The following is a 19,887-nucleotide window of genomic DNA, read 5'->3' as shown; positions in this document are numbered from 1 at the left end:
GGGGTTCTGTATGTAGGGAATTGCTCAAGCTTGCCCTGGTTGGGGCTTGAGGTGCTGGAAGAATATGGGCCAGGAAGAGAGCTGCCGAGGCAGGCCGTGTTGCGGGAGGCTCCAGGGAAGGCCATGCGGGAAAGCCAGGCAAGCCGAAGTCCTTGGTGGGGCAGCACAGAGGGCGTCAGGAGGTGCAGGAGCCCCTATCCACCCTGAGCAGCTCACCTGATGGGGGGGTGGCGGCCAGAGGGCCGATCCTCCCATAGAATTTCAGTTGACCAAAGGATCGTCCTGTTCACTACAGCTACGCCCAAGAGGTTTGAAAGCAGTGGTGCAGAGCAGGGGAGCCCGTGTAGAGGTTGGTGCCAAAGAATTGCATCATCCAACATGTGTTTGAGAAAGGCGGCCTGGAGAAGGGAGTGGGGTGGGGTGGGGGCCAGAGGACAGCTCACCAGGCGGCCACGGGCCTCAAGGGAAGAGTTGCGATTCGGGGCCTGCCTCTCTGGGCAGACGCTTAGTGTAAGATAATATTCTCCAGTTACTCTGAGATGCATTCCTGAAAATCTTAGTTTCCCGTCGCCCTTGTAGACCATTTTAGAGGTGTTTTATGTTTCTCTTTGATTGATCTTGGCTGTGGCTTTTGACACCGCACTTCTCACTTTCTCTGCTCCCTGACCTCGTGGTTAGGTAGTTAATGATCTTTAAACAAACACTTGAGTATTATGGCTCTCCAGGAAAGGGCCTGGCCTCCTGCGCCCGGTATCAGCTCAGCATTCTCCCTTTATCCAGGGAAAAAGAGAGTGTTCCACATACCCAGGCTTTGTAGATGGGGATGCTTGAGACCTAAAGGCCAGTGTCTTTAATTTAACAAGTTTTGATGGCAGGTTTTCTGAAATCTATTACCCATCTTTTTGCTGCACTAAGCAGAAATCTGTGAATGTGATTTCATCTCCTCTCTGACAGTGGCTCTTAGTAGGAATGTCCATTGATTTCATGAACGTTTATTAGAGCCTTTCCTATGTCTGTTCCTGATTTACAAACTGTGGGTGCAGAGATCTGCCCAGTGTAGTAGTTAGTGTGATGGTTTCCAAACAGAGATAAGATCAGGTTACTCCTTTGCCTAAACTCCTCGGTGACTTCCGGCCTGCCCGGCCTCCCCTCCCTGTCCTCCCTGCCCTCCCTGCCCTCCCTGCTACAGCCCTCCTGCCTCTTTGTTTATTTCTCAGACTCACGGAACCTCTGTCCCAGCCTGTACATTCATCAGCTCCTCTGTGCAGAACTATCTTTTCCTGGACCTTCACACAACTTCTTATCATCAGGTGATAGCTCAGACATCACCTGTACAGAAGTCTTCCCTGACCACCGCTCCGAAAAGCCAGACCTTTCCCCAACCCTGGGCCTTCTCTAGATGTTATATGTGAACACATATTATACATAATGTGGTGTACTATATGTAATATGTATAGTATAGTATTATATATACCATATATATTTAATATGGTATACTACATGTACTATATTATATGCCATATGCTATGTATAATATAGTATGCTATATATAATGTACATAAGTAATTATGTTATATACATATGTAATTATTGTTATATTTACACATAAGATTTTTATGTTAATTCTGTCAATATAGACTTAGTTCATTTGATGTGTTTATAGTTTGGTTGTTGTTTCTCACTCTATTCATACCCCTAGAACGGTCTCTGGCACACTGCGGTCCCCCAGTGACTGTGTGTCTAGGGAGTGAGGAGTGGCCTGCCCTGGAGAAGCCCACAGGCTAGCAGGCAGGCTGGTGCAGAGTGGGCCCTGACTGCAGAGAAGTCTGTGTATGACTCAGAGGGGCTGGGGTAGCACTGGAGAGGGACAGATCCTGCCCGCTGGGGGTCAGGGCAGACTTTCCAGAGCAGTGGTGTTTGGTCCAGGTTTTCAAGGACAGGTGGTCATGGCTTGGCAGGCTGAGGACCTGGGGGTGGGGGGTGCGTTCTGCATGCAGTGGTGAGCCTGTATAGAGGGCTCAAGGCAAGAAAGTGCTGGAATGGAGCCTGGGGCAGAGCGGGGACTCAAACGACGGAGGGAGCTACAGTAGCACAGGACTTGGCTGCTGTGCCTACCCCCCACATGCTGGACTAGTGTGCTGTGTGGACCCGGGCCCCATGTTTGCAGGGTGGAGCTTGCTGTGGCCAAGGGGAATCTGACCACCCCAGTGCTCCCCTAGGCTGGCATGCCAGGTGCCAGGTGAGTGTTGGCAGCTCTGGGACAGGGACTTCTCCAGCTGGAGCCCCTCCCTCTTGCCTCAAGGCTCTTTGTTTCATGAGCTTTCTCTTTTGCTACACCAGGTGGTGAAGAAGGTGAAGTCCATGCAGATGTTTCACATGCCCGTCTCGTCAGCTATGCAGGGAGACCGACTGGGCATCTGTGTCACCCAGTTTGACCCCAAGCTGCTGGAGCGTGGCCTGGTGTGTGCCCCCGAGTCACTGCACACTGTCCATGCAGCCCTCATCTCTGTGGAGAAGATCCCGTACTTCCGGGGGCCCCTGCAGACCAAGGCCAAGTTCCACATCACAGTGGGCCATGAGACGGTGATGGGCCGCTTGATGTTCTTCAGCCCTGCCCCTGATAGCTTTGACCATGAGCCTGTGCTAGACTCCTTCGACTTCTCTCGAGAATACCTCTTCCAGGAGCAGTACCTAAGCAAGGATTTGGCACCAGAGGTGACAGACAGTGGCGAGGCTGACAAGAAGACGGGCCAGGCCACGGTAGGCCACTGTCCTCGGCAGCAGTGGGCCCTCGTGGAGTTTGAGAAGCCTGTCACCTGTCCTCGGCTGTGCCTAGTGATCGGCTCAAGGCTAGATGCAGACATTCATGCCAACACGTGCCGGCTGGCTTTCCATGGCATCTTGCTCCACGGGCTGGAGGACAAGGACTATGCCGAGAGTTTCTTGCCCAGGCTGAAAGTATATAAGCTCAAGCACAAGCATGGCCTCGTGGAGCGGGTAAGTACTCCAGACCATCACCCTTCCTTGTCAGGCTCGGATGGCCAGGGTGGGCATGGTTGGGGTCCGTAATGAGAAGCAGGAAGACCTTAGCAGCCTTCTGGTCCCAACTTCTGAGGTTTTTGAACAAGGAAGCTGAGGCCCCGTGTGGTCAAGTGGCCTGGGTTCTCTCTGCCCGTGGTCATAGAGCTGGGGCCTGAACTCAGGTCGGCAAGCTCCACCTCACCTGCCCCCAACCAGCCACCCCTACCCTCTACTTTGGCAGAGGAGGGCAGGGCAGCCCTGGCCCTCACTCAGTCCGGGTCCAGACAGCAGCACTTCAGCTGGGCCAGAAGCCAGTGTATCAGTGGCCTCCCTGAACTTCAGATAGGGCACTGGGCCCTGCCCCTGACAGCCTGATGACCAGGCCCTGGCTCTCGTGGCCTCAGTGGGGGCTGAGCCTCCATCTGGCAGAGTGGCTGCTGGGTCTGCCCCAAGCCAATCGTATCAAAGGAGAGAGCACGGCTGGTCAGTGCAGGGCAGGCCTGGCCAAGCATGTCCTCAGCCTGTGGGGTTGGGGAAGGGGGTGCCAGAGGGCAAGAGGTGGAAAGGTACAGGAAGGTGACATGGCAGGAGGCCCCGGGCTGCTGGCTTCCTGGGGTCCCTGTCACCATCACTGGAGGCAGGTCTTTAGATGTGGGTGAACCAGTATGGTTCCCAGACCTTTCATGAGGGTGTCCTAGAGCCTGAAAGGGTTCAGAAATCCTCGGATTACCTCCTGTCAGGTGGGCCCTGCCCACCCACTTTGTCTGTCCCTATAGGTCTCACTGGGAATCCCTGCCTCCTGGGCCTTGAAGACATGGGTGAAGAATGTCTAAACCTTGCTCCCTGGATGTGCGCCCCTGTGGGGCAGGGGTGGCTGTGGGTGGTCCTGGGACTTGTCTCTGAGCCAGGTGAGCGCGGTGGTGATAAGGCCCCAGTGTTGGGGACTTAGGCTCCAGTGGGGTCTACCCTGAGGCTCTCAGCAGGCCTGCAGTTCTATTTCTTAGCAAGATGAGGGTCACCCCTCCTGGTACAGCCCTGCCCACGTCAGCTTAGGCTCCAGCATGGTGTCTGATCCTTACCAAGCAGGCACTCAGGAGAAAGTGTCAGGGCCTTGGGCACCGGACAGTGTTGGGGTTCCATTGCCACCTGTCTCTTTCCCTTCTTTCGGATCCCCAGATCTTCCAGATCTCGTTCTCCTCTGGTACTCTCTGTCACAGTGGAAACCCCCACTCCCCTCCTCCCTGTCTTGGGTTTCTTCCCGGTGGTCAGGCCCTGTATCTAGACCTGCCCTCTGACCTCAGCCCCTTCTTCTCCTGCCTGTATCGAGACCTGCCCTCTGATGAGGGAAACAGTAGAAGCTTCTTACTTACCTGCTCATATCGGTCTGAAACTCGGGATCCTCAGCTTTGTTAACTCAGGGCTCCCACTTCAAGGCCAGCCTTGCCCACTCTGCCAGGCAGGTGTGGTCACCCTGCGTTGCTGCCCTGTGTGAGTCTGGGAGCTGGAGCCGTGTTGCATCCCCCTCTGCTGTTCTCTGGACAGGGCCTGTCCCTCTGTGGATGTTGGTTTCCTCATCTTTACAGTGGCAGCTTGAACTCCAGGGCCACCAGGAGGGGTCAAGGACCAACCGTGGGGCCACTCAAGGGCTCCATCAGCCCTGGGCCAGCCCTGCGATGCTGATTAAAGACAAAGGTGATAAAGTGCACGTCGCTCGTTTGTCTAGCTTTGTTTATTAGCAGTATTATGAAGTGTAATTATTCTCTGGGGAAGTATCTGTCATGGAGTAATGCCCCACTTGGCGAGCTCACAGGTCTAATTGCCCACAGAGGCCCATTGGTGGGGGAGGAGCCGTTACTTCCTTTGAGAATGAGACATGTGGGCTTGGACATATTATCAAATGACTCTTGCCTCCTAAGGGCAGTGGGGAGGACCCAGGAGGTGAGTTGACCCAGGCCCTGCCACCAACCTGGGGCATCCCTGGGGCCACCAACCCTTTCCTGCTCAATCCATGGAGGCCAGAAGTGAAGGCACAAGAGCCCTAGACTTGCAGTCAGCAGATCCCGCAAAGATACCCTAAGTGGAAAGGCTCCCTCCAACCGGGGCTGGCTTCAGGTGGGGCTGTAGATGTGTGTGGAGGGGACCTGAGACCAGGCTCCTGCAAGGAAGTAAGGGAACAGGCACCCAGGCTCCCCCTACCAGCCCCTTAAGGCTCTGGCTGAGTGGACACCTGTCCTGATGCCGGGGACCTCTGTGCCACAGGTTCCCTTCTGGGCCCAGGAATACACCCGCCCCCTGCTTCCCTCCACATTATCCCTTCTCTCTTTATGCAGCACCTATTGTGTGCCATTACTAGCTGCATACATTATTTTAAATCCTTATAAATCCAGGGAGGAAGTTATTACTTTTCCTATATGTACTTTTGCAAAAAAGTATTAAATAGATCACTTTCTTCCTCCTAAAATTATATGTAACTAATTGAGAAAAGTAATATGTGCGCACGATGAAACATAATTCAAACAAAACAAAAAGTTACTCGAAAAAACATTTTCTTCCGACTCTGAATTCAGGCCACCAGGGTGCCTCTACAAAGGCAGTCGCACTAGAAGCTAGCTCAAGAGAGGTGAAGTGACCTGCCCAAGGTCACAGGATGGTAAAGTCAGGATTGGATCCCAGCCCTTACCGGCCTCCACGTCCTTACCTTTCCAGCATGTCAGGTCGATTCTTGTCCAGTGAGTTGAGAGGCTTGGGTGCTCTTAAGAAACTGGAGCCTCCTTGGTGGGAGACTTTCCTTCCTTGTAAGGTTGGTAAGGCATTGACCTTGGGAGTCACACGGACTGTGCTCAAACCCTGGCTATGCCACGTAACCACCGTATGCCTTGTGCAGCCATTTTCTTTCACCATCCTCACTCATTTGTGGAGCAAGCAGTTTTCCTCTCAGGGTCATTTTGAAAGAGCCACAATAGCGTGTGGCTTCATATGCGAGAGTTGAGTCCAGCTCAGGGGAAGGAGGAAGATTTCCTCGTGTAGCTAACCAGCAGGCCTGGTTTATTCCAAGAGGCGACCCTGTTTGCTTTGAGCAGGACTCAGAGTGTACAGAGATTTTCAGATAGCTTGGCTGGCCACAGCCTTTGCCTTGCAGCAGACCCGTCAGATGTGCAGGCCTGGGCTTCAGTCCCAGCCTGACCACCTCCTAGTGTGGAAACATGGGCTGGTCATGAGACTTCCCTGTGTCCGGAGAATTTCACAGCACTGCACCATGGGGTGAGATGTAGGTGAGCTGGGGGAGTGGATGAAGGTTCCGAGATCAGTGCTTGGCTCCTACTCTGTGTTTGCTGTCTTATTGTTATTAGTTTAGCCCTTAAAGTCCCAGAATGATATTCCAATCCTTTCCCCAGGACTTCTGTTCCTCTCTGAAGCACAGAGACCTCCCTCCCTCCGCCGCCCCGGTCCCTGTCAGGAGGCAGCCAGGACTGCTGGAAGTGGCATGTTTGGGGAGGAAACTAAGAGCCAAGCTGGCTGCTGGGTGTGGTTGACAAGGGCAGGGAGTACCCAGTGCTGATCTTTTCCCAGCTGTGCTTGCCTGCCTCTGAAAAATTCCTAGACACATCACAGCTATCACCCGTCCCTAGGCATGTCTCCATTCAAAGACATCTCCAGGAGGCCAAGCCATCTTGAAAAGATTAAATCCAGTCTCCTGGGCAGGTTCTTCACCACCGTGGTGAACCAATTCCCAGCCCTTGCTCCATGATGCTGGGCAAACTCATTGTGTCTACTCTGCAAAACCCAGTCAGCTTTCTGGGAGCTCGACTTGGGCCTCTGAGACCTCCTCTGTTTATAATCAAGGAAGGCCCAGCCCTCTATAGATGTGTGTTGAATAAACATTTTCCACCTGGACAGACTTAAGGCATACAGTCCTGGGCTCATTGCCTAAAACACGCTCTTCATTCATATATTCAGATGTTTCCTCAGCTCCTGTGTATGCTGTGCACTGCAGGTACAGCAAGACAGAGTGCTTGTTCTCATGGGAGAGACTTGACAAGGAACAGTACCTTAGGTGCCTTCAGGTAGTAGTAAGTTCTAGAAAGAAAGTGACAGAGTGAAGTAAATACACAATGCTGCGGACAGTGCATGGCCCATACAGGGGCCAGCCATCTGCCCTCCCCAGGTTTTCTCTTCCTTCTGTGCTCTGCTTCACTTGCTCACATCGAAAGATGGGTCAGGCTCCCTTGTAGATGTGGCCACACTCATTGCTGTTGTTTTGAGTGTCTGTGGCCTGTAGGACACAACCAAGCAACTGGTCTTGCCCCAAATCTAATCATCTTCAATAAGCTTGTTTTCTCTGGATACTTTTTTTTAGTTGCTGCAATCAAACACAATTTAATTAACTTACCACCAGTAAATGGCTTTCCTTTGCTTGGCTAACAAATGAGCCACTTGGAAACTTACTTTGATTATAGCTTTATATCCTCTCTCTCTCTCTGTCTCTCTGTCTCTCTGTCTCTGTCTCTGTCTCTCTCTCTCTCTCTCTCTCTCTGTTGCCGTTTTGTGAAGAAATTCTGCCGTGATGAGATGTACTGCTTGAAATCATCTCATTTTCTTTTTCTGTGAGCTGGCAATATTCTGATGTCAGTGTATGCTGTATTTTATTAACACAGCCAGTAACAAACACAGAGCTTTGCCATGTGATTCGACAAAATAATAATCCACACCTCACTGAGCATTGTTGAAAGTGTGACATTTGAAGTCCACTTGTCCTGTTTTGACATGGCGCCTATGCACTGGTAATAAAAATGAATAAATAAAACATGTAGCCAGGTGAGACGCTGTGGAGCCATCCCAGAGTTCCTGCACCCAGCAGCTCCTAGGTTTCTGTCACAACTGTTCAACTCTGCCACTGTGGCACAAAAGCAGCTGCACCAAGGTAGGAACAAGTTGGTGTGGTGAGGGGCCAGTAAAAGTTTATTTAGGGACACTGAAATTTACTTCTTATAGTTTTCATATGTCATGAAATGTTCTTCTTTTGATGTTTTTCAATCCATTAGAAGACAGAAAAAACATTCTTAGCTTGAAGACCGTACAAAAACAGATACTGGGCAGAATTTGGGCCTCTAGCTATCTGATCACATTTGGTCTAAATGGTAAATATGACTCTTGAAACAGATTGAGCATCCTGCAAGGAAAATCTAATCACCATCTACAACCACAAGTACTCTACTCTCTCTGCATTCCTCAGGAATTAGGTCCTAGCAAGGAGTTCAGGTTACTAGAAACACTCCAGAGGTCTCACCTGAAGGGGAGAAGAAGGGAAGTGAAGGTGTTCTAAAGGCCTAGCCTTTCTCAAGGGAGGGCTTGGGGAAAGGAATTAGAGTATATGGTGGTGAGGGAGATGCTTAGTATCCTGTTTTCAGGTAAAAGTATAGAAAAATGTATAAGATTATAAGCACAGAGAAAGGGGAAGAAGCTATGAATGGACCAGGAAAGTGTAGCACTTCCACACACACAAAGGAAAATCTGGAATGAATTTGATTAAACCAACAAAAATGAAGGAAACAAAAACATTGTTCATAAATAATGACAAAAACAGGAGGAATAAGAGTGTTAGTCATTACACTAAACGTGAATGGCCAAATTCTCCTCTGTAGTACAGAGTATGATAGATTGGATTAAAACACAAAACCCAGTAATATGCTATTTATAGGAAACATGCAATGGTAAACAAAGGTTAGGAATAAAAGGACGGACAGAGAAATGTCAGGAGACTGTGAACAAAAAGAAAGTATGAGTGGTAATGCTAATTTCAGACAAGCTAGAATTTAAGACAAAAATACTTACCAAGATAAAGAGAGATACCATGTAATGATAAAGGCATGGTTACAAACTTGCACCTGCCAAACATATAAAGACAAAATCTGTTAGAAATTCAAGGAGAACTTGGTTAAAAAAAAAAAAAAAGGAGTGATAATTATAGTGGGGCACATTAGAATGCAGGTTCCAGAATTGGACAGGCCCGCTAAACAACAGGTAAGGAAGGACACAGAGGTGTAACACAATTCCTACACTTGATTTCTAAATAGATAAAAACGCTTATATCCCTCAGACAGAGAAAATACCCTTTCTCCTTTTTTCTGTGGAACATTTACAAAACTGGGCATTCAGCAACAGTCACTCAAAAAACATTTGTGGAACACTTACCCTGTGCTGTTTTCAGGGCTGGGGGTATAACGGTAAATAAGAGCCAAATCCCTGTGCTTGTGGGCCTTAGATTCTAGTTGTACCTGTGGCCACAGAGAAAACGGTAGTAGATTTTCAAAAGTAGAAATCATGAACCATTAAAAGTAGAAATGAAGAATGGATATAGATACATAGATATATGTTGTGTGTGTGTGTGATCATTTGTTTATTCTTTCATACATTTGCTGCTTGGAAATTGGCAAGCAGTAGGTTGCTGTTCATTTGGTTAAGGCTGTTTCCCATACTGTTCTACAATGTAGAATCCCTTAGTAATCACTTTGTTCTTTTTCAGGTTTTTTTTGGTTTTTTGTTTTGTGTGTGTGTGTGTGTGTGTGTGTGTGTGTGTGTGGTTTGTTTTTTGTTTTGTTTTGTTTTGTTTTGTTTTGTTTTGTTGGTCCCTTGATTACATCGCAAAGTAAGTCCTAGATTCCTTTGAAGGTGACTTTAACACCCATCTCTTACATGCTGATCTGCTTTTTGAACAAGCAGAAAACAGGGCCAAGATAGATCCTTCCAGTATCAACAGTCTGTGACTAGGATCCAATTCATTTTTTTAATTGTATTTACTTTACCATCAGGTTCCTATTTATGGCGACTCTCATTTTCTCTCTAGGGTACCATGTGAAGTTTCTCTTTTAAGCGTCGGTATTTAAAGAAAACGGTTAGGTAAAGAATCTTTCTTTGCAGGTGTGCAAAGATCTGGTGAAAATAAAGGGTGGTGTTTCTAAGCTGGGGTGGAGCTCCTGGGCCATGCTCCAGAGGTCCCTGTATCCCAGCCACGTGTGGATTTAAACCAGCTGCTCCTCTCTCAGTGAGCCAGGCTGAGTGTCACAGGCAACATGGCCTTTGTATGGGGGAGACATGTGCCTGGTCAGAGGGCCTACAGAGGGCCGCAGGAAGCAGGAGAGGGGCAAGGACTCTGCTAAGGTGGGAGGAGGTGGTCTTGTACGGGAAAATTACAAAGAGTTAATGACCTTTGAGCTGTGCCTTGTGACTGGTCAGACTGGGAGGTGGAGGTCCCAGAGCCAGGCACTGTTTCTGCAGAGGCACGGAAACAGGGCCCTCTGGCCCAGGGTGCCTGGCAGCTGGAGGACAGAAGGCAGCTCCAAGGTGTATGTGGGCCAACCACCAAAGCCACCAGCAGGTTGGGGCCTGGGGGAGGCTGAAGCTTCATTCAGATTGTGCTGGAGAAATCCTTTGAGTGGGGCCTGCCAGGGCAGCCTACAGACAGGTGTCCACATGAGGTCCCCAACCTTGTCCCCTGTCACCTAGCCTGCATTCCCAGGTCCTGGGCACCCCAGGTTGAGTCGAGTAGTCTGGCCTGACGGAAGCCACTTACTCTCTGGGGCCCTGTTTCCTCATTTGTAACAATTGCATGGGAAAAGGTGGGGCCACCGAGGGCTCAGTGCCGAGGACGCGGAGTGCTGTGCACTTGGCCTGCCCTGCCATGGTCCACTTCACACCTCCGACTGCTGCCACACCCCAGGGGCCCTCCTCTCCTCCCTCCCTGCCCTAGCAGCCTGTGCACCTCCGCCCACATCACTCTCTGAGAAACTAAGGTGGTCCTGCCACTGCCTACTCAGAAATCTCTTTGGGCCCACCTTACACCTTAGCTACCCCGGCTGGCCTGCTACTAATTGTGAAGTGGGGTCCCAGGACGTGGCAGGTCGGGGAAGCAGCCACACAGGACCAAGAGGGTGCCTCCTTGAGACCAGGACTAGAGGAGAGGAGGGAGGAGAACCAAGTATGGCAATGTCTGCGGGCTGAGGCCTTGAGGGCCCAGGGACCTCGGGCTCCAGCCAAGGCCCCAGGGGATGCTGAACGGCCCTGAGTGGGTGTGAAACTTTGGGGGAGTCTTTTCCCCTCAGCACCCTTCCTGGAAAAATAGGGGCTATCCTCCCTACTCCATGGGCTGGTGGAAGGCGGGGAGACGAGTACATATAAAATGCCGAGTGCTGTTCCTGGCACACTAGGCCATTGTTAAGCGGTGGCTCTCCTTGCTGCTATTTACTTGGACTTTCCTCAGGCACAGATGCCTGGGTTCCCAACTCGGGTGGTGGCGAGACGCTGATACCCGCACTTTTTCTGTGGTGGGATCAGGCCATGCATGCCGACTACCCTGGCTCTGGCACCCTGGCGCTGGATGGGGAAGGCCTTAGGGCTGGGCCAAGGAGCCTGCGGCATCAGCCCAACCAAGTGTAAACACACAGACGCCACCAGGGGCACTGGCTGGCTTTGAAGTCTAAAGTGCTGCTGCCTCCTGGCACCTGGCTCACCCCACAGTACTGCTGATGGCTTGTTCAATGTGCCCAGGGCACTGGAGAGTGTGCTGGCTGGGGTGCCGGCCGGCCCAGGCTCCCTGCAGTCCTTCCTGACCCGCCCTCGGAGGAGGCGGTGCTGTGGTCCACCTGGTCCCTTGGCCCACTCTGCTAACTCTTGCTCCGCTAGGCCCCTGTCCAGCAGGCTGAAGACTGTACTGGCTCCCAGGCCACTCAAGAGAACAGAGGTTCCCCCTGAACCAGAGGTCAGGAGGGCTCTTTCCTCAGGGAGAAGATCAGGTAGTGAAGATCAGCCCTAGTTGTTCTGGCCTTGGCCCTGGCCCAAGCCCTTGGCCTCTCTCCTCCCTTCCAAACGGCAGCATCTGATAGTGGAGAATCTTGCTGGGCTATTGAGGTGCCTGTGAGCCTCCTCAGATTGAAGATTGCTTTTTTGCTTGAATATAGACACAGGGTCAAGGCAGCTCGACACAGTGGAAAGAGCTGGCACTGGCCTGGCTCAGCTTGGCCATAGACAGGACATTCTCTCCCCACCCCACCCCCGGAACCTGTCTCTTAGATGAGGAAGCTGTGGTGGAGTTGATGAGATCACGTGTGCTAAGGGCCAAGGGGGGGCCTGGCACGAAGCAAGTGCTCACTAAAATGTGCGTCTCCTTTTTCCTCCGTGAAAATACGGCTGCCTTTAGGAGTGGTGCCTTTGTACCTCCCTATGAGCTGTGGACAGACAGCTTTACCTGCATCAGTGCCTGGGTGATGGAGGACAGAAACAGAGAGGGAGGCTCAGTGGGAGTACAGGGAAGTGGGTGGCAGGGCTTCTACAGATGAGCAAGTGCTCTGCCCAGTGGTGGGCAGGCCCTAGTTCTGAGGAAGCCAGCCCCGCTGGCCCAAGAGGTGGGGCAGAGGCGGGCAGGTTCCTCCTTGGGTGGGCGCCCTGGGGGCGCCTGCCCTGGGCCTCCTCACTGGGCCTCTGCAAATCACTTGACAAAAGGAGATGAATTGAAGGCTGCTTTCCTTTCCTGGGTTTGCACCAGGGGACTGCAGTGAGGTTGGTTGTCGCTCACACAAATCTCTCAGTCAGAAATCTTGCCTCTTCTCACAACAACTTTGGAGGCAGATAGGCTCACCCTGTTTTCAAAGGGGAGGACACTTAAGGCTCAGAGGAGTGATGTGGTCTGCCCAGGGTCCCACCGTGGCTGGTGGAGGAGTGGCCCTACCTTGGGGGCCACTCCAGGGCCCCCATCTCCCCACCATACCAGGCCATGGCCCTGTACTGGGGAGGAAGAAAAGGCATCTTTTGGGCGAGATGTTTCTTACGCCAAGTAAGGATGGGTGTACCAGAATAGCATCGTCATCCCAGGGACACTTGGGGAAGTTGTTGATCCTGGTGGCTGTCAAGTGCCCTGGGAGAATTACCACCCCGTGTGAGGGCTGCATCGGGGATCTAGGCAACTTCTGAGTTCATCCCTTGCAGATCCCTGCCCTGGCTCTTGTCCTCAGCGAGGACCTCACTGTGAGATGGAGGGTAAGAGGGAGAGAACCAGAGTCCCGAGAGCAGCCCCCGGTTAGATAACTCTCCATCTGTGGTCTCTGGATATGTCTTAGTTGTCCCTGCCAACACCCAACACCCCTAATCCCCAAAACAGCCCTTTCAGAGGAAGAAACTAAGGGTCAGGGAAGTCCCTTGCCCCAGGTCATGGGCACAGAGCTGAAAGAAGCAGTCCGGACTCAAACCTTCCCAACCCCTTCTCTTGCCTCAGCCCTCCTCACAGCCAATGGAGCGAGCGACTCGGGTCCCCACTGCACGGCAGGCTGCCCTTCTTTTCTTGGTGCCACTTCTCCAATTTGAATTAGAATAGTCGCTTCGGAACTTGGGCAGTTCCCAAGCCTCATCCTGGGAACTGGGCCCCGAGAGACACACACATGTAACGACATAATTATGTGCACTGGCAGCCAGGTTCCCGCACAGGGGCTGTAACAGTGGGGACTTGCCCGGCACGTAAGCAAGGGCCTGGGCTTCCATACGCAACCAGTGAGTGCTCTTTGGGAAGTCACCCTCTGATGACTGACGGCTAATAAACGAAGTGAAGTATTCATGCAAACAGTGAAAGTCCCCACTTCGGGCTAGTGTTGTAACCGTGCTGGCCCAGGTTCAGCATTGTTCCCAAGGAGTAAGTCCCACATGCATTGCCTTTGGTTTGACGTCACGATGATTGATTTCAAAATGAAAAGCCTCCAACTGTCCTCTGAAGATTTTTCCCTGCTGGATGTTCAGGTGTCTGATCTCTGAGGTCTTTCTCCTTTAGCTGGAAGAGTCTATAATTTGGAGATGAGCCAACCACTGGGCACACACACATATTTCAAAGACAGACAGGGCCGAGAAAAGGCATGTCCTCTAGCCCCCCTGCCCTTTAACACCCAGGACAAATGATGACCCCTGGTCTTCCGGAAGCTCCCCAGAGATATCGGCCTCACTGCCTCCAGCAGGACGGGCTATCGTCCCTCTCTCTAACGAGACTTTTCCTCGAGATTTCTTACAGCAGACATTTGTGAGTCCCCTCTTACCATGTCTACCCCCAGTAATATCTGGAGAGCTTACATTCTGGGGATGCAGAGATGCACTTAGGCCAGCTCCTGCCTTCCCCTACCACCCCTCTTCCAATTGGGGCAGCCGGTGCAGTCAAGCTGCTGCTGGGCCAAGATCCTCACACAGGCTTTGTCCCGGCCTGCTCCCAATGCAGCCTTCTGCCTGGGGCTCAGTGACCAGCAGGGGGCCATGGAAGAGTGCTGTGGTCTGTCAGCAATGTCTGCTCACATCTGCATGTGGCAGCCAGTGGGGTGGGGGACACAGGCCCCGTACCTTCCCCCCCCCCCCCGCCGCCTTCCTGTGTATTGTTCAGTGAGGAGGGTCCTGAGGGAGGAAGACACCTGCCCAGGGAGCGTGGGGGTGGCAGAGGCCAGGCCAGTGCCAACTCTGGGTAAACCTGCCATAGCTCTCTTACCTCACTTTGTGGATGAGCAGCTAAGGCCCGTAGGGGTTAGGCCACGGGTCAGAGGCTCCAAGACCACAAGACCAGGGCTTTGAGCCCAAGCAAGCTGGCACCAGAGCCCAGGCTCCGGCCCACTGCACGAGCAGAAGCTCAGCCTTCCCTCTGGAATTGGCCCTTCTGTGCAGAGAGTCAAGAGCCATGTTGGACAATAGCATTTGAGTCTGTTCTTAGCTGTTGCTTCTAGCTGAGCACCTCCTCCTCCCATCTTCCCTCGCCTGGTCCCCATCCCCTTAACCTTCTTTCTTCGTCTCTTCTGGTCTCCAGTGCGCCCGTGCTCCTAAATGTGGCCTGTATTGGAATTCACCAGAAGGGTAACTGGCCTCTTGGCCTCATAACCATAGCTAGAGGAAAGCTTACCATCCCTCCAGCCTCATTTTATGGATGAGGAGCCTGGAGAATCCCTGGAGGGTCAGCAGCTTGCCTCACTGGCCTTCAGTACATTCTGGACCTGGCAGCCTCCACCCCGGGTTGGCCCCAGAGCCGACCAGAAGCACCTCACAGCCACACAGCCCTCCCTTCCAAGGCACTGAGTCCGCTGGGCTGGCAGATCTTCCTTTGACAGGTGCTCAGGCCCCACCTCACTTCCTGCCTGGAGTGGCCAGGCTCCATCTGTCTTTACTCCCTGTCCTTGGGGTCGGCTTCTCTGGTGGCTTGGGGTTTTTAGGAGCTGGGACAGGCAGGGGTAGGGCTACCCTGCTGCCCCAGGGCTGAATTTGCCAGCTTGGGCCCAGGCAATCACGGCATGGCTCGGGGGAGCCCAGAGAATGGGAATGCCATGGCCGGGCCCATTCGCTGCTGCCAAACATCCACCTCTTCTGCTCTCATGCCGTGGAGGTGACGGCAGGGAAAGCTGGAATGTGTGACTTTGGGCCAGTCATTTCACTTTGCTAAATCCCTACTTGGCTTTTCGGAAGAATAACTAATGGTGTGGAGGCGTCTCTTCCAGAGCATGGCCAAGGACAGTTTGTGGCTCTCACCTGCTGAGGGTGCTGGGGTCGGGGACAGAGGAGGTGCAGAGGGCTGGACAGTCTGAGGGAAGAGGAGGTTGCTGCCAGCTCCTCTCGCTGTCCTGGCAGCTTGTGTCCATAGTGCCAGACTGGGCCATCTTCCAGCTCCTGGAAGGATCCACTCAGGCTGCTGGAAATGATAGTGTGGACCATCGGGGTGGAGGGGGGGTGCATCAGCTTTTCTGAGACCACAAGGTGTTCCTGGCAATATGCTGAAGGCCGGCCTCCTCACCCACACTGCCTGACCCCTACAAGTGGAATTGAAGACACAGAAGTTAGTAGGAAGGACATTACACCTAATCAGTGCTATTATGCCTTCTGGCCAAGCCATAAAACAAGAGAACAGGAATGACCAGGGCCCTGCCTTTGAACTTGAATCCTTTCTAAACTGCCACTCCAGCCCAGGGAGACCACGAGGCAGCAAGCAAGAGGGAGCCCCTCGGGCCCCTCCTCGGAGGGTCAGAAAAAGCCCATTCCCTCCTCACCTTATCCCGGATGCTTAAAAAAATATTGTGGTAATGTAGGTCAGTGAACTGACCGGCACCACACACCGGCAGGATTACAGGGCCCGCCAGCCCGCACGCTGGCCCACTCGGCCAGATGAGAACATAAACAAGAAGCGCCGGGAGCCCTCAGCTTCCCTGGCCCTAGGCTTTTGTTTATGTAGCACTTAAACCAACTTTGGGGTCGTTGCAGTCTGCCATGAAGGCCCTGAAGCTTTTTGAAGTTCCCCTGAAGTTAATAAAATTAGTCTGCCCTCTTTGCGAGGCTTGGGAGGGGGTGGGAGATGGGTCCTCCGCTGTGTCTGTGGCATTTAGCTTTTTAAGTTAATATTCTATAACCCAAAGAAAGGAAGAGGCGGGGGAGAAGGCCCAATAAAAAGTCTTGTGAAATGCCTTTTTGCTAATAGGTAGCATGCCTGCCACCCCAGGGCCCTGGTCACCACGAAGCCCCGCCACCAGGCCCGTTGGAGAGCCTGCTGTGCTCCGGCGCGAGGGATGGCCTATACTGGGGTGGAAGGGGACCTAGGTGCAAGGCGGGGCTGTGGGCTCCCTCTAATGAAACGTACCCCCAGCCGCAAGTCCACTTGAGTTATCTACTTTTGCGCCCAAATAGCCAAGAGTCCCCTTCTGTCAGCAGTATCTCCCTCCCCACCTGCATATCACGTGCACATTTACTGGGACCTGTCATGGGCCAGGGCCCTGCAGGGCAGAACTCCCCAGTCTGTCTCATGAGGGACACAGACAGGCCAGCTGCCAGTGATGAGACAGAGCGGCCAGGCCTCAGGACAGGAGGTTCCTGCCATGTGGGGAGGCTGTCTGAAGGAAGGCTTGTCCAAACTGAGCCCGGGAGGACTGGGGGACGTCTGGGGTGGGTACGGTTGAGGAGAGGGGGGAGGGGTGACAGACATGTTCATTATATTCATAAGCTTGATTGTGGTAATGTTTTCATGGGTGTATACATATCTCTAAAATTATCAGGTTACATACCTAAAATGTGTACGTGCTTTTATAGATCAGTTATGCGTTGATGAAGTGTTAAAAAATGAAAGACCACAGGCAGGACTGAGCATTGCAGACGTACCAACAACCACAATTAGGTACGTTTAACATTGACTCAGGCATTCAGGGAGCATATAGCAAGGCTTGTTGATGTGCAGGGAACGCAGCTGTGGGGAAGAGAGACATGTTTCTGCTCTCACGGACCTGTGTCCCGCTTGGGAGGAAGAAACAAGTAACGGACAGGGGCACCTGGGTGGCTCCATCAGTTGTGCGTCCACCTCTTGATTCCGGCTCAGGTCATGATATGGCCGGGATATCGAGCCCCGCGTCAGGCGCTGAGCTGAGCGTGGAGCCTGCTTGGGATTCTCTGTCTCCCTCTCTCTCTGCCCCTCCCCTGCTTGCTCTCTCACTCTCTCTCTCTCTCTCTCTCTCTCAAAATAAATAAATGTTAAACAATCAGCAGATAAAGCTATGGCATAATATCAGGGAGTGATCTGTGCTCCGAAGACAAGAGACAGGACCAGGGTTTACAGAGGAGCAAGGGCCAGGGTGCTGGGAGGACACAGGCACGAAAAGCTTGACTGGGGCCCTTGCAGGCACCAGGGCCCTGCCCAGAGACAGGGACACCCTGTAGCCAGTGAGCCGTCCAGAGGCAATGGGATGGAGGAAAGAATATAATTACCCTCCACAAGGATATACATGAGCCCCTGGAGGCAGGAGCTTGGATTTGCCCCCGGTGACACACCTGGCACATGGTAGGCTCTCAGTAAATATTTGTAGGAAGAAAGGACAAACATTGTTAGGAATTGGGTGTGAATTTTCTGCCTGGATTGCCTGTTGGGGCCCTGTGGTGCCTTTTATAAGTTGGTTCTCTAGGTAGGTTGTAAGCTCCTGGTGCAAGGACTGTGCCTTTTCTCTGACTGTGTCATTTCTCGCCCAGCCATGGGGCCCAGGACAGGTCTTGGGTCTCAGCTGGCCCTGTCTCATGGGCTAGCAAGGGTCTGGGACCCACCCGTCCTGCCCAGAGTGCCCCCGGGGCATCCCGGCGGGCGTCTTCAGCACGGGCTCTGCAAAGGCCTGGTATACTTGGCTTTGAACTTCCACCGTGCCACTGGCCCTGGTGACTGCAGTTCCCTCAGATCTCGCCTCTGACTGCCCTGAAGTAGGAATGAAAACCCCTTGCAGACAAGGGTGCCCCGGGGCTCAGTGGGGCCCCCTGATGCCTCTGTTACAGGCTGCGGTGCTCTGAGGCACTTTCTTCTAACAACTGGTGGCCTCTGAGTAGTGCAGGCCGAGCTTAGGACAGGAGGTGGCACTGAGCACCTTCAGTCATGGGGCACACAGAACGGCTAGTCCAGAGTCAGTGCGGCTAACCATCCTGGCTGCCGAACATGATAGGTAGCCCTGCCTCCCAGGCCCCGGGCAGGCTGGGAACAGACTTCTACGTACAGGCCGCTCTGGTGGGTGTGGAGGCAGAGGTCCTGGGAGCCGCGAAGCCTGGGAAAGCATTTGGGGCTGCTGACATCCGCTCACCCTCGCTCCCCGTGTCCTGCAGCTCCCAGGAGCCACCTCCATTCAGTTCACCCTGTGGTACCCACAAACAGGGCAGAGCCCATGGCAGTCCCGCCCACGGGAGAGCTCTGCCAGGGCTGAGTCCTGAAGGACGAGGAGGAGTTCATGTGTGGGAATGAGATTTGTGAATTATAAAGGGCTGTGCAAGTGGAAATGATTATTCTTATCGTTATTTGTATCCGATTCATCCATCACCGGGGAGAGGAGGAATTCAAGTACCTTTTATCTGGCGCTATGAATCAAATAGAATAGGATATGTTTTTCTAAAAGGGTTTTAGGGTAAATGGGACAGTTTCTGCCTTTCAAAACAATCCATCTGGGGCCCTTGGCCAAATCTTGGTGTCTTGGGCAGAAGTGAGAGGTTTCTGAGGTTGAGGACAGCCCGGCCCATGGGGCTCCCCCATGAATCTCGGCCTCAGGAGGAGAACACTTGGAGGCTGCAGTCCCCACCGCTGGCAGCACTCCAGTCTCCATGCTGCTGCCCGGGCTGACGCCTGCTCAGACTCAACCCTGGTCCCCAGAAGCACCCAAGCCGGTGCACAGGGCCTGGAGAGCAAGAAGAAGCCTCCCCCATTTGCTCTGTGGCACCTGTGTGGGACCCAGCATGCCGGACGCCAGGTCAAGCACGGGCCCTGCTCTGAAGTAGCAGCAAATCTCAAGAAGCTCATTAGCCCGTTTGAGGTCATCTGGAGGGTCTAGTCTTCAACATGCACACACACACATACACATGTCCCTCTTTCTCTCTTTTACACAGAGGCCTGGCACATTCCTGGCACAGGCCCTGGAAAGGAGCCAGGAAGGGCAGGGGAGGCCACAGGAGGGGAGAGTGACACTTCAGCCTTCCCCGCACTCAGTCCCCTGGGGAGAGGTTCAAGGTGAACACAGCTCTTGCTGAAATCAGGGCTGTACTAGGTCGGCTTTTCATGCACGTGTGTGTCCCTTCTGTGGCCTGGGCCTCCACAAAGAGTGAGGGGGCACAGGCTGGGCAGCGCAGGGCCTGGCCATGGCCAGCAGGGAGACAGGGAAGCTGGGGCCTCTCCTGGGGTTGGGGCCAGAGGGCATCACAGAGAAGAGGCGGTGAGGTGTGGTGTAGGTAGATGTGGGCCAGGCCAGGAAGGGGCCCTGAGCAGAGTGAGTAAAGCCTTGGCTGAAATGCATATGTGTTTAGCGGGATGAGGAGGCAGAGACCAAGTTCTCGGACACTCCTTGTGGGAGGGGAAACTGGAGAGAG

At 53.0% G+C, this 19,887-nt stretch overlaps 1 protein-coding gene across 7 annotated transcripts in view; it reads left to right on the top strand.

Annotated features, from left to right (window-relative positions):
- Positions 1-19,887, top strand: part of EEFSEC (eukaryotic elongation factor, selenocysteine-tRNA specific) — a 262,800-nt gene that overhangs the window by 194,097 nt on the left and 48,816 nt on the right. For all 7 annotated transcript variants that reach the window (XM_045052028.1, XM_045052027.1, XM_023250076.2 and 4 more), the window contains exon 5: positions 2,341-2,997. In XM_045052028.1, the coding sequence (XP_044907963.1) occupies positions 2,341-2,997 (657 nt within the window). The remainder of the gene's footprint in view (positions 1-2,340; positions 2,998-19,887) is intronic.

Source organism: Felis catus, chromosome A2 (assembly GCF_018350175.1).
Source record: "Felis catus isolate Fca126 chromosome A2, F.catus_Fca126_mat1.0, whole genome shotgun sequence".
Lineage (NCBI taxonomy): Eukaryota > Metazoa > Chordata > Mammalia > Carnivora > Felidae > Felis > Felis catus.
This window is presented reverse-complemented; position numbering and strand designations above follow the sequence as displayed.